This window comes from Megalops cyprinoides, chromosome 23 (assembly GCF_013368585.1).
Source record: "Megalops cyprinoides isolate fMegCyp1 chromosome 23, fMegCyp1.pri, whole genome shotgun sequence".
In the NCBI taxonomy this organism is placed as follows: domain Eukaryota; kingdom Metazoa; phylum Chordata; class Actinopteri; order Elopiformes; family Megalopidae; genus Megalops; species Megalops cyprinoides.
This window is the reverse complement of record NC_050605.1, coordinates 11,210,370-11,234,831: the sequence shown is the minus strand read 5'-3', so window position 1 is coordinate 11,234,831 and position 24,462 is coordinate 11,210,370. Positions and strand designations below refer to the sequence as shown.

Genomic DNA, 24,462 nt, shown 5'->3' with positions numbered 1-24,462 from the left:
CTCTAATTCTTCTTCTGCCCACAGACCATGTATCCAGCAACATGGTGTCCATCTTGGATGGACTGTCCAGGATGGAAAAACTATCTTGAAAATCACAGTGTTTAAACACCATGAAGAGCTGTGCCCCCTCTCTTGGAGTGCACCTTCTCATAGCTCAGTGATTGTGTTCACTGTGCCTCTGTCACTGTCCCATGAGCCTTTTTACCGAGGACAAACGCCGTAACCAGATGCTTCAGTCACACGCTGTGAATTCAAAACCCTTTAAGAGCTCATAAAGATAAAATGCTGGGCGCTTTCTCGCACTCTCCTGTTAACGAGCTCTGTGGCAGGGATGAGGAGGAGTCACAAATATTGCTCTCCTGCAGATCGAAGGAAGCCTCAGTGGTTCTGCGGACTCCCCAGGGCTGCATCAGTGCACTGGTGACCTCTGTGTGAGGCGAGTGGTGCGGAAATACAGGAGATACTGCTGGACATCCATCACTAACAGAAAATCCTTTTGCAGCATTAATATATTGGTATGGGGACATCATCATATTTTACTGCTGCTCCGGTTTCTGAACAACTGTTTGGTCCCAGAGGGAACCGGGTTCTGATCCTGGTTAGGGTTCTGCCTACTGTAACCCACAATCAATGAACTGCACCTGCACAGATCAAGTCAGACCCAGAAAAATGATTGTGTCTGGAGCAATTTGTCAGAGATTCACTGATCCCTACAGGGTGTGGATTGGGTGATATAGTGGACTCAGATTAAATGAACCATCCAGTTCAAATGAGGATCAGTGAATGTGCGCTGCATTTGCACAACATTTGGTTCTTTTTGGATCAAAGGAGCCTTTCAAAACTAGATGAAGATGCAAAACAGGTCAATATCCAAACTAATTAATAATAGTACTAAAGATCACATTGACAAACAAGGGAACCGTGACTGCTGCTAGAAGGCCGTGAATAAATAATTACCCCACACAGACTACACTGAAACACACACTGCTGTTACTCAGAGCACATGCCCACATTTCATCCCAGCCTCCATCGCAAACCGGTGACTTAATTCCCCACCGCCCATGGCGGGGGGAGCTCTATTTTTAGCAGTGGGTGTTATCCCCGTTGTGTGTGTGGAGGGAAGCTATATTTAGGAAACGTAGCGTGACTCCAGGGAAGGTGGAGATGCACAGTGGCATGCATACAAAGCTACAGCGCGACAGATCAATCCGGCTGTGGATCAGCATCAACAGCTAGGCTTCCTTTTTTAAACGTTCATTCGTACAGGCTTTTAATTATTCATTTCAGTGTTTTATTTCCAACCTTAAGCTTGAAAAAAATGCCCCGATACTGTGTGCTGTTATCTGTAATTGTGAATGATGTCAGAAACAGTGACCTGTCATACGCTCATACCGTTTGACACACTCTCAGTGTAAAAGTATGCTTTTCAGCCAAACTGCTCTCACACCACGGATACAGTCACTGTCCCCTGGAGACGGTCCCATTTCCCTGTTCCAGGCCCTGTTCCAGTGAGCAGCACCGATGGTTTCTCTACGCTGTGATTCATTATGTTACGTAACCACTCACTTCTCAGTCCACCCCCCACCCGTCCACAACCAAACATGCACGGCTTTTATCTACTGTATTATTTGGAAGTGCTCCGTCAGTAGAGCTACCACTGGATGTGCATTGCATTTCATGGCTATGCTTGTGTGTGTTGGGTACCACTGTTGACTAGCTTAGGCCACAGGGATGCGTAGAAAGCTGGCAACCCCGGGCTCCCAGGCAAAGCGAGGAGCAGTTCTCTCCGCTGCTCATCCCAGCTTCCGAAAGTCACTGATGTGGAGGATTTAGGTCAGTGCATAAATCGAGCCGCGGCTGCGGCCCATCCGCTGCTGCGATCTGATTGGACGGGTGTATCGTATCCCTGCAGCGCTACTGGACACTTCTGTGGCATCACGGCATCATAAAAAGAACAGAGTGTTCCGTTTTTCTTTCAGATTTTCGTATGTGGTGCATATACCTGGCCCCAAAACCCTGTTCCATGCCTGTTCTTTGTGTGTTGCTGTCTGGCCTCTCTCTCTTACTCGCAGTAACCCTGGTCCGTATATTTAACTCCTGAGGATGCATTTTACGTATAGGGATTATGTTTGTTTAGCCTTCTCCTGCTACCCAGGAAAACAATTTCTGTCCAACATGTCATGGTTGTCTGCTGTGGATCAAACGAGAAACCAAGGAAAGCTCATTTCCTTTGAGCTTTCAAATCTGTTTGAAAGCTCATATGTAGGAAATATTTGTGCACTACACATTGCAGCAGCTATTCCTTTGTTCCAGCAGAATAGCTAGAATTCTACTTTAACATGGTGATGATCAATGCTAACGTCAGACTGGGAGCTTGTAGGGAAAAATTACTACACTATCATGGGAATGACTGACAGTATATAATTTTGCCACACAGTGGCAACCATAATTTACCCTATTATGTCCAAAAGGAATTTTTATCTTTGTTCAGATGCACTCATTAAATACTTTTTTGAAAGAATAGCGGCATTGTCAGACACAGCATGCTTGAAAAAAATTACTTCAATCTATATAATTTCAATTTTGAATAATTTATAAGGTTATCATGAATATGGTCAGCTGTCTATTATCACGGATATTGAACTCCCACCGTAGCAAAATGAATTCTGCCACATAGCCCAAGTGTTGGTTTGACTCAGAACAATAGGAAAATGTGTTCAATTTCACTTTTGTTCAAATTAAAAATGAGCTCCTCATTACCTATTCTTCAGTCCCTATTGGGTAGGGTTACTCAATTTTCAGAGGTCTGCAGGAGCCAACAGAGTGCAATATCCCATGTCAAATAAGATATGCTGATGTGTGCTTAAACTAAGCAAGCATGTCAAACTGCCTCGGCAAATTCTTTGTGTTTTCAAGATTTGATGTCTGTAATCTCCTCTGAAAAACTGTTGCATCCACTTCAGCATTTTCTGATGAGTTTCACCTGGGGCCAGCAACTTTTTATTGGAGACCTTTATTATTCACATATGAAGGCTCCAAAGTCGGTCGCTTTCATCCCTCATAGAAATGTATTCCTTTGATTGAACCATCTAATTTTATTTTCAGACAGAAAAGGCGGTCATAATAATTCACTGATGACGGGTATTGATTGGCATGCAGAGGGTGAAAATTCACATTGACTGTGTAGCAATATCTGTCTGAGGTTAGGTTTTCAAATATGATTATTGGAAAGATCTAAGGTTGTGGTTAGGGTTTGTTTGGGATTCCTGGCTAATTAATCAATTATAATCTGTGCAATTACACACCAGAAACCTTGGTTACTTGTATTCTCTCTTGCCCTATTCAAGTGCACCTGGTCCATACCATGTTAACATAATAGACTATGAAAATTGTTGCTTGTTTTTTGTTGAATTTACACACGTATACTCACAGGTATAACTGGTATCACTTCCATCAGAGATCAGCTTCCTTTCCCATTTATTCTGCACTTTTACAGGAAGTTGTCTTAATACTACTTTAAACATGGAACTACTGGAGATAAAATGGTTAGGCTATAGCTACATCATTTGCTTGCATTTCAAATGGTTATTACTTGCTTTACAGAAATTCTAGTAAGCTAAGTTGGTAGTGATGAAATTCTACCATTCACATTCAGTTTTACTTCACAATAATATGTTCCTTTGAAATGCATTTTAAATATGCCCATTTGATGAACTCATGGGTTTAACTTTTGCCAAGTAACTACATCAGTGTATGGCATTGCACTGCACCATGTGTCTCCACTGAAAGCAGCAAGGTTAAGGAGCTGTTTGGATTCTCACATTGGTTATATTAAAATACATGATTCACATTGAAACGGAATGTATTAAAATGATCCTCTGCACTAAAGCTTCATCATGTTTCTTGCACTGGCACATTATAAAAATGCAAAGACCTGTTCCTTTCAGCACAGTTAATTTGCAGCATAAAGAAGTATATACTGTGCATAAGTATACATTAATAAGGCATGAAGGTTTCTGCATACTTCTCTTTGGCCAGGCTGAGATTTACCTGGAGGTACTGTAAAAGCACCAAAAACCCCACAAATAATACAGCCACACTGATATGCTGCTGAATCTTGAAAAGTAAAAATAATTAAGGAGCATGAATAAAGATCTAATGTCCAATAAATGTACAGTATGCATACAAGCAAATGTCCCAACTGAAGAGAAAAATTCTTTCGAAAACATTGTCTTTTTCATAGGTTTTAACAGGTCTTCCTTTAATTGTCAGTGTTTGTGTGTGTGTGCTTGGGCTAATACAGAGGAAGTGTTTTAGCCTCCAGTAGCTGTGTGCAGTGAAAATTAAGCATATTGCTCCAGCAGGGGGGTGAGACTGTATTGATTTTCATCACCATAAATTAGCGTGGCATTTTTGGTTTCTCCAGCCTTATTGCTGACAGGCATTAGCGTGCTGTGCCTTTGCCTTGGCCATTAGTTCTCCTTTTGCTCACGGGTGAGGCTTTTTAGCACGCAAAGAAAAACATTTTTCCATTAAAAACAGCGTATAATAATTATTTTCTGGCCACTTACCAGGGGGACAGGCTTTCAGAAAGCTTATTTTTCATAATTACCACATTTCCCAAAGGGTCATTTTGAAAACTGATGTTTTCAAAGTCATATGTTTTGCTAGATATTTTAAAAGCCAGCAAAAGGCTTTTTGTGGCTGTTATATTTGATTGTTTGGTTGTGTCAAGTGCACACTTTGTCAACACATACACATTGCACCCACATACACTTTATAGGCAATAGAAAGCATTCATTAGACACACTGTGCAGGTGCAAGAAAAGTAGGACAGAATCTAGCAGGACTGGCATACTTCCAGCATATTGTCCTTTTATCTAACCTGGTGAAACTGATGAGCACCAGGATGCATTACTGAAGTTTGACATCATTTGATACAAACCCACAGCATTTACGACAATGTAATTATTTACAGTCTGATTGTTATTTACCATTTGTTTTCATAACTGTCTTTACTGGGCAGGAAAAAATAAATAAATCTGTGTTTTATGAGAATTAATATTTGGCTTGGCAACTATTGCCGTAGTGTATCACAGATAGGAAATGTTCACAAACAGGAAAGTGACACACACTCTTCTTGATGAAGGCATGTCAGATGTTCCCAGGCACAAAAAGTCCCAGCCTGGTTTCACCTGTCTCCGACAACTCTTTAAGATCCAGAATTCTAAATTAATTCATCTCCTGTTCATTTTATCTTACAGCAGAGTGGCTGAAAATTAATGCTTGCAGAAAAGCAGGAAGCAAAAAAAGAAGAAACTTCAGGACATTTTTGACTGACACGTTTCACTGAGGGGACATTGCCGTTAGCCACGTCTGAAACACGGCGTGTTTGGTAATTAGATTTGCTGAGTTTAGTCTGCTGACTACAGCCCAGGGAGGCTGTGCCCTTTCTGTCTCCCATCAGCCACTTATTAGCTCCTGTGGGATTCCATTAGCCATCTGCTTGTAGTGGGCACCTCTGGAGGTGCTGTGCAAACCCACCAATCTCCACGTCATCTAGATGGGCTTACAGTAGACTCAGATTAAATCAGCCCATCTCTCCGATATAAGGGTTTATGAATCTGTGCAATGTCTGCTCAAATCTGATGCCCTGTAAGCAAGCAAAGATAGAGGGCGGGGTCTAGTGTCAACAGCACCTCTACTTGTTTTGCCATTATTCTTTTTCATGAATATGCTTTTCTCATTTGAATAAAATCATCTACAGTGTAAATTATGTATACATAATTGTGAGTGTCAGCTCACAGTTTTTTTGTGGTGAAGTACATGCACTGGCATGTCAATGTTAAATTGTATTCAGGTTTTTTTGGACCATGTTCTGATCTTTGGCTGCATGTGGCACTGTGTTTTTCTTTCTCTTAACCCCTGCCTTACTATTTGTTCAATTGCATGAACCCTCCACACAAGTGGATGCTGAAAATGCAGTCTGTGGAATTATCTAATGTAAACATGTGAGTGGCCCCTTTTAAATTGTCAAAAAAGCAATCAGAACATCAATTATTTGAATGAGATTTGTTTCCAAATCATTTATTTCCACAAAGGACTGCTACAGAAATATCTTGCATTAGATTGCTCATAAAAAAGAGGAAAAATCCAGGGATTTTTTAATATCAAATTTCATTTTCTGCCAAAGCTCAGCCAGGCAGTGAACATCCTCGAAATATGAAGCAATGGTTCTTCACTTTGTGCAGACTATTGTACACAGAGCTCTGAACAGTTCCCTCTTTCCCCACACACTACAGAGACATCAGGTGGAAGGGTCTCAGCCAATTCAGCTTGTCTTAGTGTCAGCTGGAGATGTGAGCTGCTATTGTCACATAATTATAACACAACTCTAGGGGACCTCTTCCTGCTATGAGAACCTCCCTTTGGGAAGTAGCCAATAGGATTCCAGCAGCAAGGTGATATCTATAAACCCAGGTAGGAAAAAGAGCTGGGAAAGGCCATGCACGCTCATGGCTATGTATGCAGATGTATGCCATGGAGTCATGTGACTGCCAGCGTGCCTCATCCACATTTACTAGCTGTGTCATGTCGCACCAACGGCATTGTGGGAGTAAAACTCTCATGGCCTGACACAACGGGCCAATCCCATAGCCGCCGTGAGAAATCTGTAGATTGGATTTTCTCACTTCCTGGTTTCCCAGAGCTTTGTCCCGGCTGTACGTATTTGCCAGGCTGGGCACAAATTCACGCTGTTGGGTGCTTCCTTTAAAGGCTATAAAGATACTTTATATGGTACATGTGACTGAAACTGTAAAGTGACTTAGACATGGAAGTGTCAAGTGAGAACTGATACTGTTAGGCCATATCTGTAAGTCTGGGATGGTCAGTTTCACTCCAGTAGGACTGCAGAGTCCTCTGTTTTTTTCTGTTTCAGGTCAGCTATTAATGCTTTAAATGAAGTCATCAGAACAAGAAGGTACCTCTCATGGTGTTACCAATGTAAACCTGTAGCTAACTGAGAGGCAATTAAAGCCTATAGGTCTTTCCAGGATTGGAATTACTCATTCTCTGCATTTATAAGCATATGTGGAATACCAGTAGAGTGGAGCACTGGTTCTCCATCATACCCCTAGTGGCTAACTTTGTATGCACGATTTAGGTCTGTGTTGCAAGTTTGGTTCTGATCTTGAATTTGCAATACTTGTTAAGTTTGTCCTAATGCCTACTGTGTAGTTGGAGACACTTGAGCTATTAAATGGTATACCTGCGTGCATTTTTCCAGAATGAATCTGAAAGTAGTGACCCTAATATTATGCAAGTTAATATCAGTTGTTTAAACTGTGATTGGGTCTAGAAGAATAAATTAGAAAAGTAGTAAATCTAAATAATTTAAGAGAGTTGCACATTATCAGTACACCAACAATGTATTGGTTCCGTCAATTTGGTTGCATCAATTTACCATCAGACTGAACCAGGTGTCGGGATGTGAAAAGGGGGAAAAGGCCTAAACCGGTAAAAACAATAGAAAGTGTATTTGTTTGCGTACCATGTTTAGAATTGATAGTAAATGACAGAAATGAAATTTATACATGAGTGTTTTCTACCTTATTGGCCAAAGATATAATTGTGGCATTCATTTTAACAATCTACTCACATTCACAGGGCTGTTACAAAGGATGTCACTCAGTCTGCTTTACAGGAGAATTTCCTATGTCACATGTCCTATGTGACTGAATTATACACCCAGGTTTATACTTTTGAAGATAAGGGAAAGAACTATGCTTAAGCCTACTGTGGGAGTGTCCAGCACAGGATTTGAACTCACAACCCCCTAGTCTAACCACAGAACAAAACATTATCCTCAGTCCAGGAAGGTGATGCCCATAGCATGTGATTCACATCCAGCTCTCTTATGTGTTGACATGGCTGAAGCTGAAGACAATAAGATGTGATCTTTGGTTCATCCTTTTTTTTTTTTTTTTAAACTTTTTCCACGAATCATGTCCTAAACTCAGAAAGTAGGATTTAATTAAAGGCAACTCCTCATTATTTATTTGTTTTACACTCATTATTTCTTGATGCACATTTAATGAGATTACAAATTGTCTGCTTAACACCCTATTGCACGTCAGTGATTATAAATAAGTTGTTTTTCAGTAGAGATCACCGATGACTCACTGCTGGAAAAAGACAGACCCGAAATCACCTTTGATGTGGCCATCTTGTACATGATAACTTTTGCATTTCTGGTTCCTCTCCCCTCCTGTCTGACATGAGAGTTCGCTCCATCGGGTGAGTATGATTTGTGATAGTTATTGATAGTTACTATTCCAGTCCAGCAGGTCTGCAAGGTTCCTACTGTATTCACCTCCTTCAGGTTACAAAAGTATATGAGAAAAACAATCACTCTGGCTCAGATGGTAAAAGTGCTTGTTTCAAGTGCAGGCTAATCCATGCAGCATTGGCTAAAAACCGGCAATGTCATTTGCCAACAATGACCGGGGGCTCACATCACTGGAACAAACTGGCTTTGTTCCAATTTGTAATCCAAGGATTGCAGGCGCCTTGCCCCACACTATCACATGGGTTCAGCTGTTGGCGTTGCGGTGGTAACAAGCTAAAATGCATAAATGGCTACTGCTTAAATGGATGAAAAGGGGGAAATTTTAAAGAAAAAAGAAAAACAGTAAGTCAGATAAGGAAATTGGAGCTTGACATTCAATCAGTTGCACTTCCTTCTCCTCTGTGCTTGGAGGAGCCTCCATTGTCTTCCACCTAAACACTTCATATACATAGAACTGTGTGCACATGCACGTGCCATTTTAACAAGCTATGGAAATTAAGCACTTGGAGCCCTTGCTATTCTTTGCATCGATTGCTTAATAACAGCCAGTGATCAAAGCTTGCCTTTCGTGGCATGCAAATACCGGCTCTAGTGTTCACCATCAGGCTTGATGGGGGTAAAAGAATGACCTTTAGGAGGCCCTTCACACCGGTGTCTGAATGGGTCGGGCGAGCTTTCATCTTAGCGGTGCAATGCAAGCCACCTCAGCACTCTCCTCTCCACCTCTCGCTAATGTACCTGCTAGACTTCTGCCTCAACATCTTATCCATGTGTGGGCGACCTCGCGCTGAGCTCACCGTCTTTTCAGCCACACAACAGCCAACCCCCCCCCCCCACACACACACACACACACACACGCATACATGCACTGTTGCTCCAAACAGCCTGCTTCACCCTGCAATATTGATGGCTTCTTATGCAATCCAGGACTGCAGTAGCATTCACCTCAAGACTGATGCTTTAATTCGTTGCCAACCAGACTGTAAAACAAAAAACCCTGTATGGAATATAGTTTTGCCATGTGTCACAACATATATATTCTAAAATATATTAAAATAATATATATTCTAAAATATATTAAAATAAATGTGTACTTTACACATTTGAATGTTAATTAAATTTATGTTATGCTATAGAACGTGAATGTGCATACAGTATATTGTGAAGTAAGGTTAATTTATGCCATATTCCTTAAGTGTTAACTATAACATTATATCATTAAATATTCCTTATTCTTATAGATTTCATGTTGTACCTTATTTGCATGCTGGTGCAAACACCTATTTCTTTTTCATAAATGTACTTTGGATTTGGATTAGTAATATTAAAATGTCCCTTTTTCAAGCCTTATTTCAATAATGGATAGTGAGATTATTTGACACTGACATCTAACACAATAAATCACTCTGTGCTAATCTAATTGTATCTTCACAGTCTTCTGAGGCTACTGGACCAGGCAATATTAGTACTGCGTGCAGAGTAAAGAGAATACAGTTAAAATTAAGGCCTAAAAGGGTGAAAGCTTCTGTTGAGCTTTAAAACACTAAAATAGCATTCTGTCAGCTTCAAAGGCCATAGAGCTCATAAACTGGTGGACGTATGATTGGCACAGCTGACACTGAGAAAGAACATGGCCGACACGGTTCTGCCTTCAGCCTTGATAGGCTAAGCTTTTATGGCCATTTGCATTTTGAAAGGCATTACTTCAGCAGCGGGACATCATTTGCATTTAAACTCTTTTGACCCCCCCAAGCCTCTGGAACACTGTGTCCTGTTCATATAAAAGGCCCCCGCCCCGTAATGCCGAAATCCTCAAACTGCTGCCGCCACCCGCCCCACCGGGGCGTCGGGGACATCCTGCAGTTTGAGCATGTGCTCAGTGGACACTGCTGTTCACATGGAAGAGAACCCCCATCCATACAGTCAGGGTTTTGTTAGGGCTGCATGTCCTTCACTGCGTTAGGATCAAGAACCTGGGAACAGATTTTGCTGACCTTTTTCTTTTTTTTTTCAGACGATTAATGCGAATATGTCAAGCGCCATATCGTATTTGTCTTGGCACGGTCTAAAAATAGAGGTTAGCGATACTGTTGCCTTTCCAATTGTGGGATCAGATTCCGGTGCGGCCCTTCTGGGTCACCTTGACCGAGTCATCACATTCCCACTCTGAGTCGATGTTTTACAGGTGTGTGAAAATATAACACTCTGCATTCTTTGTTTGTTGCGGCTCTGGGAGTCATTTAGAAGTACATTGCTGCCATCAGATAGTAGAGGCAAGATTGTTTTGCAGAGGCTTATGCCATCAAAAGTGTGGGCGGCAGTGCGCCATAGGGGTTAAGGAGCAGGACTCGTAACCGAAAGGATGCCGGTTCGATCCCCGCTGGTACACTGCTGCTGTACTCTTGGGCAAGGTACTTAACCCACAATTGCCTTAGAAAATATCCAGCTGTATAAATGGATAACATTGTAAAGAACTGTAACCTATGTACGTCGCTTTGGATAAAAGCGTCTGCCAAATGAATAAATGTAAAAGCAAAAACCAAACAATGATAAGGTGAAAGGTCAGGTTTGTGTTGCCTGTTTCTGTAGACAACATGCCAAATAATCTAGTTTTTAAATTGAATACAGTTGTCGTAATGCAAGCCGGACTGGGTTTGTATGCCCGTGTCAGTGGGAAGGTGCTGTCAGCATTCTGTGAGGACGGGTGACATGAGCCAGTGATGTCAGACGGACCCAGCAGCAGGGAACCTCAGGCAGGGGACTGCACAGACAACAACCTTTCCCGGGATATGGCACCAGCCCTTCTTAACGTGTACACAGCAGAGTCACCTTCAGCGGGCCAACAGACACGGCTGTTAATTCCAGAAGTGGCCGTTTTCCAGACGTGGTCACAGGCCTGGGTGTGCACATCCTGTAAGACAGAGGTATTGTACAAAAGCTTAAGTATTCGTTTCTGGTCAGCAAGACTAAGTAAGCTTTGAAAGCTTTAAGCAAGTACTTAATAGTTAACATTAACCACACTTAAGCCAAACAATTAATGGTTGATTTCATTCCGCCTCTTACAGAAGGCTACAGCATTTAGTGTTTCTGTGGCATCAAATAAATAACACCCTGACCCAGAGTCCACTCCTGCATTTTGCTGTTCATGCCCCTCTTCAGGTGTTCACTGTTAACATGTTGTCCTTTCGGTTTACTCCTGCATTGCTTCACACTTCCGATGTCAGCAGATCTGCGCCTAGGACACTTTCCCGACTGGCGAAACAGACATTGCAGGCGATCCCTGCATCAGTTTGTGGCAGCTGCAGTGGGGTAATTGGCTTGTTAGGTCCTCTTCCGTCTGCGATTCCACGCGAACTGCCATGCATTTATGTATGAGAGGGGTGCTGGGCGGCTCGGCTGGCGGATGCCTGGGCGTTCATTTGCATACGGTGTGATGTAATGAATGTAGTCCTTCGACAAGACAGGGGACCACAGTGCCATTCTGTGGGGAATGCTGTGTTGTCAGCGTGTGTTGAAATGAACGGTGTGTGGTTCTGCATAGCATGATCTCTAAGAGCTGAGGAACAGCAGACAGAACACTTCCCGCCAAAACTGGGACCCTGGGGATTCCAGTCAGAGAGAGACGGCGCTCGGCCGCCAGCCCCCAGGGCGGGAGGAGGCGCTCCACCCTCCCCCCGGGGATACCGGGATGAGACTCGCAGGACGAGCAGCGAGTTAGGGAGAATCCAAAAAATGATGAGAGCCACTCCCTTCAAATCACTCAACGCCCTGACAATCGCAGTAACAGGCAGCTAGGACCGCTCTTTGAGGAACCATCAGTTGCTTACCTTACAGTGGATCATTTCAGATGTCACTCTGACCACAGCTTATGATTCAGTTGAAGTTTTCTGGAAAAAGAAAGCATATGAAAATAAACATATGATGTCTCTCTTTACAGCTATAGTGCATAGTGCTGTGTGGTGTAGTGGTTCAGAGACTGGAGGTATTAGCCAAATTATTGTGTGAAAACATTACATTATATGCATTAAATAATGCAATACAGCATGTGAAATTTTAAGCTTCATATTTCTGTACATCAGATGATATAAATGGATGATACTGCGGATGCCAAGAGTAAGAGCCTTAATAGCCACATAGATAATACAATTCAATGTCAGGACTTGTCAGAACTAATATTGAAAGTATTCAATATTATTAGCATTTTGTTTGTCATACAACTCAATGCCTTGCTGGAAACTAACCTAACAGAATAATTTTAACATTATTTCTTTTGCATTATGTGGGGACAACATGCATTTGCCATGAAGTACAATATGTGTGAATTAAAACCAGGGACTGTGACTGGTAGAAATGCTTTATTATCAAATTCTGAATAAGAATCTGTTGTTATAAATATCAAATACTTACCTTGGGTTAATTCTCTTGCAGTGAGGGTATTGCATGTGCCTCCAATGGAAATTATGTGAGTTTAATGGACTTACATTATACATTAGCATAATTATATCATTGTGATTTCAGAGCATGCTGTACAGTGATTATGTCTACACAAAGGAGGCCTTTCAGAAACAGAGTACTTTTCTGTGGTTGAATTTATGGATTAGTGTGTTTGGTTGCCATGGGAAAAAGAACATGATTCGATCATATTGTAATGCTGCAGCGAAATCATACCAGTGTTTCATATCTTTGTGAAAAAGGGACAGGGGTGGATTGGGATTGAACAAAATATATGCTTTTTATCATTTGTTCTTGATTTCATTTGATGCAACATTTGAGCTGACCAAAATTAATGAGTTGTTTGTGCTAATATATATATATATGTATATATATATATATATATATATATATATATATATATACATACATATACATATATATACTATAAACTATATATATAACTTCCCTGAGCCTGTTTTTGTTGGTGTGTGTGTTTTAATGGTCAGATGATTTGAAGAGAAATATTTCAGAACAGATAAGTATTTTCATTAGACACAAACACTGCTTACACAATCTGAACCACGGGTTTCATAATGACCTTTTTTGGGATAAGGCAATACCTCCATCTTCTGGTCAAGAGAAGAATGACAATAGGGTTGCGAAATCTCCCATGTCCCCACCCTTTAGGAGCGACTATACATGTCCTGCAATCAGTCAGCAAACTGAAGATGTGTTAGATTTGTGTCACATTCTCTCAAAACTGTGCCAGCGGTCTGAAATACAATTTACTGTATATTCCCTGATCATCTGAAGAACACCTTTTTGGTAACGAGAAACCTGTAATGTTTTGCGAATGCATATGTGACTGCTAATTTTACTCCAGACACACAGGTTTCTCTCCGTATCTTCTCATTGTGCTGGCTCATCTATCAGGGGCTGTTTCATTAGCTTTGTCTCTCGAGCACGCACATGTTGTTTGTTGAATTAATGGAGGGGTGTGAAACTGTTTCACCGATGTAGCCCAACGCAATTTTTCATACTAATCTGCCTGTGCATTGTAGCTTGTTGCCATGACTACTGAAAAAAGTATTTCACAGCAGTCCAGTGAGAATAGATCCCCAGTTAAAGACTAGAAATGATGGATCAGGGTCTTTGTGATCACAGTGTCCACTCGATAAGCAGAAGGTCATGAGTTTACCCCATTTCACAAAAGAGCTCAGCACTCAGCATCAAAAGAGATGTTTCATGGGGAATGTCCCAGTTATAGACTGGTATCTTGTCTAAGGGGACTGCTTTTACTTTAACCTGTCTCAGACCCCAGAAATAAGGTGGGGATTTTTCAGTTTACTGCCTGTGAGTACACTATGGACTCCTTCCTTGCTTTTGAACTGGAAAATGTACAAGAATTTGATTTCTATGCACAGAAAAGCAGGCCCACAAATATTATTGTCTCTAAAAATGCTGTAAAATGCTTCTGTAAATTGAGATAACATTAACACATTGCTAAATCATTGTGACATGAGGATAAAAGGCATGTTTTAGCCTGAAATGCATTTGTCTGTGGTGTTCATTTCAAAAGTGATAGGGCACAGTAAGTGGGAGCTATCAGTCTCCATGCTATTGGCAGATAATGTTTCCCTCCCTTTTTGTAAATGGATTGTATGAGCACAGTGTAATGCGGTGAGGAAATTTGGGGAATTGGTGCCTATAACACTGCTCACAAACATTTTGAACAACATTATTCTGTAACTCGATGTGCTGAACTGACTGTGGTGCTCCGGGACATTTCTGTTCATTTCAAAGAGATCTCTCTGTTGACAGCCTGTAAACGGTCTTGTTTATTTTGTCTCCACGCCTACTTGCTGAATCGTGATATAACATCTTTTTTTTCCCAATCCCCACCACGTCCTAAAATGATCTAGACCGGGCTTGAATTAAAATAACTCCCAGAAGTCTGGCTACCCTGGCGCTGCATTCTCTGTCACTGTGTGCTAATTGGATGACCTACAGGCCCTGTGTAAACAAACACATACCAGTGTGGCGGATTCTGCCACATCTGGCATTTCGCCCACATTCACCCACCAGTGCACATTGCCTTCAAGGAAAAGTACTTACAGCATAGGGAATAGAAATGTTTTCTTCTTTACCAACTGCCAATGCAAGGCCGGAAAACCCTGGAGAACCGGGCTGTACTTCTTGTTTTCCTTTTCCGAGAGGAGTACCCCGGTCCCCTGAGGAGTCCTGCCTCTGTCAGTGTTAAAGTGACTGTTTACCCAGAAAAAGCATATTACTGTTATGTGGAGCTTGGCTGTCTGAGTTAGAGAAAGTCTCTACATCCAGAAACATGCATAATACTTATGGAACTGTGGCACCGCTTGTACCATGTGACATGGATTCTCTGATACTCATAAGCCTTGCTAGGACATGCATATGGGTTAGGCTATATAAGTCTGTGACCTGCATACAATTTCATCCATTTGAACAACGCATCTCTGAGCTGCCCTCAGGTGTACAGTCTCTCACTCAGAGAATAGAAGTTACCTGTAACCATGACATTCTCTACTAACAGGGATCTCTCTCCACCCAGATACATATTAAATGTGTACAGGCCCTAGCTGCGAATCACAGTGTGTGGGGGAGGTGAAAGTCCGTGACTGTCAGCACCTGAGTGCCCCGTTAACATCACTTAGCGGCAGGACGGAAACAAACCATGCAACACACAGTTTTAATGTAGTGAAGTGTAATGTCATGTAATGTATTGCATGTATTACGCAGGGGACGGGGGTGAATAGAATGCAACCACCAGAAAGTCAACAGAAGTACAATATCTGAAGCATTTCCTTTGTTTAACCACTAGATGGCTGCAAATGTCACTGAAACTGAGATACAGAAAGCTTTGGAGAACCATATTTGTCAGATATATCCCACACAATTGAGGGCTCACTTTTAAATTAATATTAATTAATGGCATTACATTGAAATTAATCCAAATTATCCACATATGCAAAATGTCTTTCATCTGTCCCAAAGAGTCTTACAGGAAATTTAACTTTGTGAACTTCATAAACTTTGTGAAGTAAATAAAACAAGACTCCACCATCCAGCTTAGTCTGGTGACACCAAATACTATTTATTAGGGCTTTGCAAAGACTACAAAAAATTCTTCAGATGATTTAAATTGCGGTCTGTTTCTATGTACATGATATGTTACATACAAATGTACAAAATATAAAACATTCAAAGACAAATGTTCCACAAACAAAAAAAAAAAACTTTTTCAAAGTAGTAAACTATATGCTCTCACTGAGATGTAATTGCAAAACAGTTAGACTATGTCACTTGGTTGATGTACCCATGGCAGCCTACACAGGTTTGGCTGGGAATGATCTCGGATAACTGTATGAAGTTGAGCCAGGGAAGCCTGCATGGTTTGCTTTTTATCCGTTCAAGCGTGTAATAATATCTTATCAACCGTAGATAAGCAATGCCTGACTTTGTTGTGTGCGTGTGCGCATCTCTGTGTGTGTCCCCGTGGATATTTCTCCCAAAGCACCGATCAGGCACCAGCTACCAACCCTGATCCTCCAAATACTTTGTGCAAAGAAGCTGAAACTGATCCTAGATCGACGCTTGGAGGGGCAAGTTTGTTGGGACATAAGGGCCTACAGATTGAGTACAAAAAGCAGTCCTGATGATCCTGAGGTTTTGACACCCGATATAGAAGACTTTTTTTGCTGTACACTGCTGATGAAAGCTCTATAGTTAAGATGTTCTGTTGTTGGCTGTACTGGCTGATAGCACCTGTTGCTTGTGAAGACAAGTCACGCTTTTTGTAATCATACTGTAGGCCAGAGAGACTGCAAGGGGTAGTCAGCTTAGACACTCTCCTGCTGGTTGCTTCTCACTGTAGATGAATATGATTCTGGTCATTTTATAGCTGACAGACAGCACCATGTCAACAGTTTTAAACAGGTGTATTACCAGTGTCATTTGCTTAATTCTATATTTGATGTTTTGGCTGACTTCAGTATTTACCATGTTTGATTACTTTTAATTTGTAGACCGTTGTGTAAGTTAGATTTACTGAAACCATGCGTTGCTCCCCTGACCAGTGGTTCAGTTGATTTTTCACATTGAGGTTATCAAAGTGGTGCATGCGTATATATATTGTGTAGCTCCTGCATCGGCAAGACAACCAATCATTACAAGACAATGCACACCGGTCTCTAACGGCTTGTTGCTTTGCATTTATCTTTTTTTGTCTGTTTGCAACATACAATACTTCTCAGCAAGTAAAGCATAATGGTAACATCGACAGGTCAGAACGCATCTTCGATTCACTGTGCAAAAAAATCCTATTTACAACTTTCCCCATCCCAAAAAACTGTGCAAAACCAACCCATTCCACCCCCCCACCCCCCAATAAAATGAAATAATCAAAATACTCAAAACGTTCTTCAATCAAATCAGCTTTCACCGCGACTCATTCTGTCGGTAAAAGTAAACTTTCTTACATTGTAAATTCAAAACAAACATGCACTCTGGTTACAAAATCAAAGGCTTGTGCTCATGCCGGTTCAAGTGATTCCAGCCCATCTGGGAAAGTAAAAAATGACTAAAAATAACCTCTGCTTGAAAGCTCTTTTATACAATCCGTCCTCTGTGTCACTTGCGGCCATATTATTGTTTTTTTTTCATATAAGTACAACCATAGACAAGCAAAAATAGAACCAGATAGGTGGTGAGGCAGCTGAAAGGGACTGCAGATAAGGGTTAAACCTCTGGTTTTAAGTAGTCCACAGGAAGTGAAGTTCTCATTGCCACTTAGTCTCCTCCTGCAGAAATATATGCCAAAAGAATGCAAGCACCTTTTTAAAAGATGCGCTCATGCACACACAACGTGTGGCATGCTCATTCTATCCTGTCTTTCCACAAGAAATGGTCATACGGATCAATGGTTCATGCTTGCTTTGAATTTTTTTTACGCAAATTTAAGGCAGTGAGAAAGCACCATTGTCAGATATCTTCCCCTCTTGCTCCTTTCAATAAAAGCAGAGACTTCTGCTTTACAGTATTTAGCAGCTTCCTGATGGTATGGTGTTGTTCATCTGTAAGGAGTAGGGTGAATGACAGGCTTGCAAGTCTGAAAAGAGGCTAAAAAAATTGCAAATAAAAAAAAAAGAAATACTGTATTTTACTCATCGACACTGAAAAGGTGGATGTCTATGTCACTATGCACTTGGCAGTGATCACAAAGGACGATTTGGCACTTGTCCAGTGTTTCACAGTAGTGGTAGCCTGGATGTCACACGAAGCGCTTTGTGCTTGATCGTGGACAGGTTGCATGTTAATATAGAGCGGGCACCAATAAACCAGAATGGCTTAGTCATGTGACCAGCACCATGTGGCTCAACTGAGGTCAGGGGTTCGGCTGAGGTGGCACTTAGCTGTCTCCATAGCACCTCAGTAGAACAAATGAGAGTTTGCCCCATACAGCGACTGCAGTAAATACAATCTTAATACAAAACAAAAACGAAAAATGAAAATTCCAGTTTCATTTGGATACATACCTCAACAGAATTTGATTTGATTGGACGTGCAGCCTACATTTTGGCACCCAATGCGGAGCACCACTTCCAGTGGAGAAACGGAAGGCTATTTTTTTATTCTCCACATGTGTGAAAATGGATCAAAGTTCTGTGACCTCTGGCTCCAATTTTTAAACTGCGCCCTAATTTCTCCTCACCTAACAGGAAGCACCCTGTCTGCCTGCAACAGTCCGTATCCTGTGTCATGTGAAGGCTCGGAAGCGAAGAGGTGGCAAGCTTCCTGCCCCCCTCCCCACCACACCACACCACACCACGCCCCACCCCACCAGCCAAAATGGGCTCGGTTCCCCATTCTTCGGGAAAGGGGCCCGACCCGCGCCTCCTCTAGAGCGTGGACTCCAGCGAGGAGTCCAGCAGGTCGTCGTGGTGACTGGCGCTGTCACTGTCACAGCTCTGTGCGCTGGAATAGTTGGCGGCCTCCTGCAGCCTCATCAGCATGTTCATCTGCAATGGAGAGAAACACAGCAGGGGGTGGGGAGGGGTATGCGGGGCGGGGGTTGGGAGGGAGAGCTTTCATGGATCCTGCATTCCTGCTGGCAGCACGAAGGCGAGGCGAGCCAAAATCGACAGACTGCTCGAGGTTTAAATCTTGCAGAAGGGGGGGGCTGGCCAAGTATGGCACCTTCTTAATTCCAGATAAATCACCTCTCTCTGTGTGGAATAAATACACTGAGCGAGGGCTTGTGGAAGACCATGCTCCTCATATGCAATTCAGCCTGTGCCCAGCTTTTCCCAACGATCTTAATTTTGATCTCGGTGGGCTCACATATTGACACACTTGTAAGCGAGCACTAAAGTACATGTGAGCAGATCTGTGAAACAATAGTTTTGGGTGGTTTTTTTGTATGTTTTTTTGCGTTATCATAGTCTGTACCTAGCAAGTGTATCATTACCACCTTAAAGGTCCACTGGGGCATCAGTGTAGCATAGTGGTAAGGAGCACTCATAACCGAAAGGTTGCCGGTTCAATTCCCACTGGGGCACTGCTGCTGTACCCTCAGGCAAGATACTTAACCCACAATTACCTCAGTAATTATCCAGATGTATGAATAAAACATACATACAGTGAATACCCACTGTAAGTTGCTCTGGATAAGAGTATCTGCTAAATGCCAATAATGTTAATGTAATAATGTCCAATTTACTATGGGCCCTGGAATCCTCTGATTTTTTTTACTTATATTTATTTGGCTTTAAAATATATTGTTTTTCTTTAAATTGATATATTACAGTTTGTGATAACTTTGCTAAAAACAGCAAGAGGAGATTCATATAAATTCTAGTTCAAATTCTTTTTGCTATTGTGAATATTCCGCTATCTGTATCAAATACATGGAGCTTCATCAAAAGTAGTGACAGACAGTTTTTATATGTGAAGCCTCTGTCTCACCAGTGGGTCCCCCTCGGTGTTGCTCTGGGAAACCTGTTTGGAGGCCGCCCCCTCTTTGGCAGCGCTGCTGCCATCGTAGCCCACGTCCTCGGGCCGCAGCTGGAGCAGGGACTGTCCGTCAGACTGGGAGGAGGCGGGGCTCCAGGGGTAGGTGTCAATTACCCACTTGGTTGGGTCCTCCCACATAGCCCTCTTACCATACAGCTGAGAGACAGAATTAGAACAAGCCTTCACTCGTCAAGCAACTACACGGCTCCGTGGCTCTTATTCTGTTCTGATAATTGGTTGCACTGCCAGAAATAAATGGAATCACTGGAGCTCTATCCTAATACTGACAGGTACAGACAGATGTGGCTGTGTTTCTTTTCTCTGCACAAGCAATGCATTCTCCCTTCTGAGTGGTCCAGAGCTACAGTACGATTCATCTGGCTGAATCAAACACAACTGTGTTGCCAGGGATGAGAAAAGCAAGGTGCCTGTTTTTTTCGTGCCTACCTGGAGCCCCTCCCTCACTGCCTCCAGCAAGTACGGGACCAAGGAGTAGTTCCACAGATCAGTGAACCACACACGGGAGCTGTCAACATCCATGGGGCAGGACAGGAAGAGTCGGGGACCTGTGGAAACATCATGCCAGGGTGTTGAAGCAGTGTTCCTTTGCACACTTTACCTTCACGTACATTACTTTCACTTAGGATCGTCTACAAGCATAGGTGGTGGATTACTGAGACAAGCACAGAATTCATATCATTGGCAGCTCAACTTCACAAGTGCAACAAGCAATTGCACTTAAATACTGTCAATCAAGAGATTACTCACAGATTCACCTACATTAGACCCCCCCAATCAACTAAGAATGTATAACTGTAACTACAAATGTGATTTACTATCTGATTCTAAGTAAGACTACACATACTAGCTCATCTGCACACCCCTAGATCATAGAGGAATAAAGAGTAATACTCTGAGAAAACAACACCCAGGGAAAATGTAAAAATTAACATGGAGCAGTCGTATGGAGTAGGAGATTAAGCAGTAGGCTTTGTTGCTCCTTTGACAAAAGTTCTTGAATTGTTCCTATGAAACCCTACATGTGTAACACATAATCTACACTGCCCCGGATGCAGGGGCCATGCAGCTGTGAAGCAACGGTCATGTGACTCTAGCTGGAGGTCCGGACTCTGGGGCTGACCAAGGGTGACATCGGACGAGCTGTGAGCCTCCAGAAAGCTGTTGAGGTGCTGCCAGGCCTTGGGGATCCAGTCCACGATCTTGACCAGCTCGTTGTTGCGCACGCTCTTGCCGATCTCCGTCTCGATCAGTTTTCTGCGCAGGTAGCGGCTCAGGAAGCCCTTCACCGGCTCCGTGTGGTTGGCGCACAGCACCCACCTGCAGGCGGGCGCCGAGGGGCACAGCACGGCAACGTCAGGGCCATCAGCGTGGGCCAGTCACAACAGATGATATGCAGTCAAAAAGGAAATATCAATATCACGAGATTTCCTGTTAGAAACCACAAAATGATGTCTAGTCCAGTGTCTTCTGGAAGCACAAATCAAAGTTTTCACAATAAATGTCAATAACACCCTCACCAAAAAGAGACACAAACTCGCTTCTTAATATAACTAAGAAATGCAACTTAGCACCAAAAGACATTTTCAATAGCACAATAGTGTAGTAGTCTAATACTCTATGTTTGGCATGTCAGATTGTATTTTCACTCTTTGGCTTTATTGTTAATATCTCGCCATTGAGGCAGAAGGACATTTGCCTTGCTGGAACTGAATCCAAAAGCAATAGGCACAATATTAAATTATTTCTTTTGTAGTCCACATTTTGCTGTGGGAAATCATCAAGAGACATATATTGATGCTGCATGTTCCAGACGCAATTCAGGGAACAGTGCTCCCTCTATGCAAATTAAGCATGCCATTAGCTTACAAAAGTAACCTCTATTATAACTCATCATTTAAGGTAATTAGTACAGTCAATTAGCTGAGTAAATCAATGCTCTCAAGTGGGTGCGTTTTATTGTTTTTGTTTTAATCTTTATCCAAGAGAATCATAAAAGACACCATGTGAAAAAGTGGTGATTGGCATATTGAGCAGTGTAAAAATGCACCATGGTGAATCTAAGGGGGAAAAAGGAGGAAAATGTCTGAATGAAGCAAGGGCATCTACATCAGCCATGTAAAAGCCACCATTTTGTATGTGCTGAGTATATTCCACTAAGCCCGTTCCCTGTTAAATAAGAACTGAAAAGCAATTTGTGCCATTTTAAGGCAAAGGTATCCCAATACATTAAAACAAATGGATAGTCCACTGATACACAAAATGATGGTAGTATACTGCAATCACTGGCACTGGCAAAACGATGTTAATCCCTCAAATCAGAATCATTCAAAAGCAACAACGAATATAAAAAAGTTATCCAACTGAAAACATTGGTAAACTGGCATTTTTGTATTGTATATAAAGGAACAAACGTGCAAGAGAAATGTTTGTTCACATATTTCAAAGCCAAAGAATAGATAAGGCAATCAAAATCCTTCATCTGCTGCAACACTGAAGATGTTGGCTGACATGCAATTCCAGAATGTCATTATTCTGAACGTGTTTCCTTGTGCAGCCTACACAAAGACACAGGTGCACCTAAATTTAATTTAAGTAATGGAATATGCAGCTTACCTGAAATTGTGGTGGAGCTCCAGGTTGGGTGAGGATGACACCCCTTGGTTCATGGTTCCGATGACATACGGGCTGAGGCAGGGGAGAAAACAGGAAATGGAGGGCAAACGGATCAGGCACAGGGCAGAGGCATTTCCTTCCTTCTCTTTCACGTCTCACATCTCATTTATCACATTTACATTCTGCTGAGACTTTCATTAAAATGCACGGTCTTTAATAGAAGCTGATGTCATGAGAATTCATACACCTGGTTTAGAGAGAATATCAGACTACATGAAGCCCGGAGTCTAGCTGTGATTTAGAATCAATGTGGATGGACTGGCTGTCAGGATTACCACAGAACAGCAACAAAACAGTAAGATGGCTGTTTTTGTTGGATTTAGCTGGTGTTGTTAGTAGCACTACCATGTGCAGTAACAAATGCCTTTATCCATGATGACTTTCAGAGAAACTGTAAATCATAAATTCTACATCAACAAAATCCGGAATAAACAGCATTTTGATAAAATGTGAAGAACCTAGCATGCAAAAATGGTGATGTAACTAATATCCTAGCCATTGCATTTATAGAGAAATGTGTTCGTTGCCTCTTTTCAGATTGCTGCACTCACCATTTATTGTATTTACAGTTCAGGAACCCATTGAAGACATCGCCGAGAGATCCGATGTGGTGGAGATTGTCCAGGATGACCACTAGAGGGAGCTCTGTCTCACTCTCTTCTGAGTCTGAGCTACACTGCTCAACCAAGCAGGACAGGTATTGCCGTAAGTCCTGCAGAATCACAAGCACACAGACACACATGTACACTTCGTTGTAAAGATCGGACATGCAATACTAATGCTTGTATGAAAGTTTACAATGTGAGGTTTCAATCTGAATTTTACATATGATATGGAGAGACATCCGTTTTTGTGCTTTCTTTGCTAAATAATAACTTAAATTAGTCTCTATATGCAGTGCCTATCTTAGTCTTTATATGCAGTGCCTATCTATATGCAATGCATATCTTACAAAACCACATATACAAAGTAATGTCTGCAGATACTGTATGCAATTCTTCCATAAACAGATAAATGCTGTGCATCCTATGTAAATCATCTATTGTGTTAGTAATGACATAGAAATACCATCTAAAGAGATCATTTACAGTGGTGCAATAATTACAGTGTCAAAAAAACCATTAAATGTAAGAGGCTTCTTGAATGTAAACGGTAATAAGTGATTGTGAGTGGTGTACATACAAATGTCTATTATTATTGCTATGTGCTGTAGTGCTTAAGGAAATGGCCTTGCAGCTGCTTTGCAACCCTTGCAATTGCTTCAGAAAACACATGGCTGTGTAAATGTTATAATTTATTTGTCCTGCTAAAAGACTGCCCATCTTATTTGGGTGGCATAGTGGTAGCATAGTGGTATGGTTCAGGACTTGTAACCAAAAGGTTGCCGGTTTGATTACCCACTGGCGCACTGCTGCTGTACCCTTGGGCAAGGTACCTAACCTAGAACAGCCTCAGTAAATATCCAGCTGTATAAATGGGTAACACGTAAAACACTGCAACCTATGTAAGTCACTCTGGATAAGAGTGTCTGCTAAATAAGTATTTGAAAAAGACGGTCTCTACCTTGCTGGACTTGTGGTCCACACTGAAGCTAGCCACGTCGCCATCGGCAACCTCCCTGCCAGACTTGGTGACGATGTACTCAGCCAGTTTGCTGGCCAAGAAGGACTTCCCCGTCCCGCTGGGCCCGGACAGGATGATCCTGCGGTGCTCCGTCAGGAGGTTCAGGTACCGCTGGACGATGGGTTTAGGGGTCAGTATGTCGAACACCAGGCTGTCTATGCTGTTCTCCACAGCACCTAGGAGAGAAGCCATGTCAACAGCCATTCAGCCACAGTTCTATGGCTGAATAAAACTCACAAAGCACAAAGCACAAAGCAAATGACTACAAATGACTAGCATATGGTTCAGAAAGCACAATTTTGCTCCAAGTGACT

At 42.0% G+C, this 24,462-nt stretch overlaps 1 protein-coding gene across 1 annotated transcript in view; it reads right to left on the bottom strand.

The window, feature by feature from the left end:
- Nucleotides 1-18,717: 18,717 nt before the first annotated feature.
- The window catches only part of LOC118770332 (neuron navigator 3-like), a 138,099-nt gene continuing 132,354 nt past the window's right edge, over nucleotides 18,718-24,462 (bottom strand). Inside the window, exons 34-40 of the mRNA XM_036517935.1 lie at nucleotides 24,089-24,324; nucleotides 23,077-23,237; nucleotides 22,466-22,537; nucleotides 20,973-21,169; nucleotides 20,279-20,397; nucleotides 19,784-19,987; nucleotides 18,718-18,837 (exon numbers count right to left, since the gene is read on the bottom strand). Coding sequence (XP_036373828.1) covers nucleotides 18,718-18,837; nucleotides 19,784-19,987; nucleotides 20,279-20,397; nucleotides 20,973-21,169; nucleotides 22,466-22,537; nucleotides 23,077-23,237; nucleotides 24,089-24,324 — 1,109 coding nt within the window. The remainder of the gene's footprint in view (nucleotides 18,838-19,783; nucleotides 19,988-20,278; nucleotides 20,398-20,972; nucleotides 21,170-22,465; nucleotides 22,538-23,076; nucleotides 23,238-24,088; nucleotides 24,325-24,462) is intronic.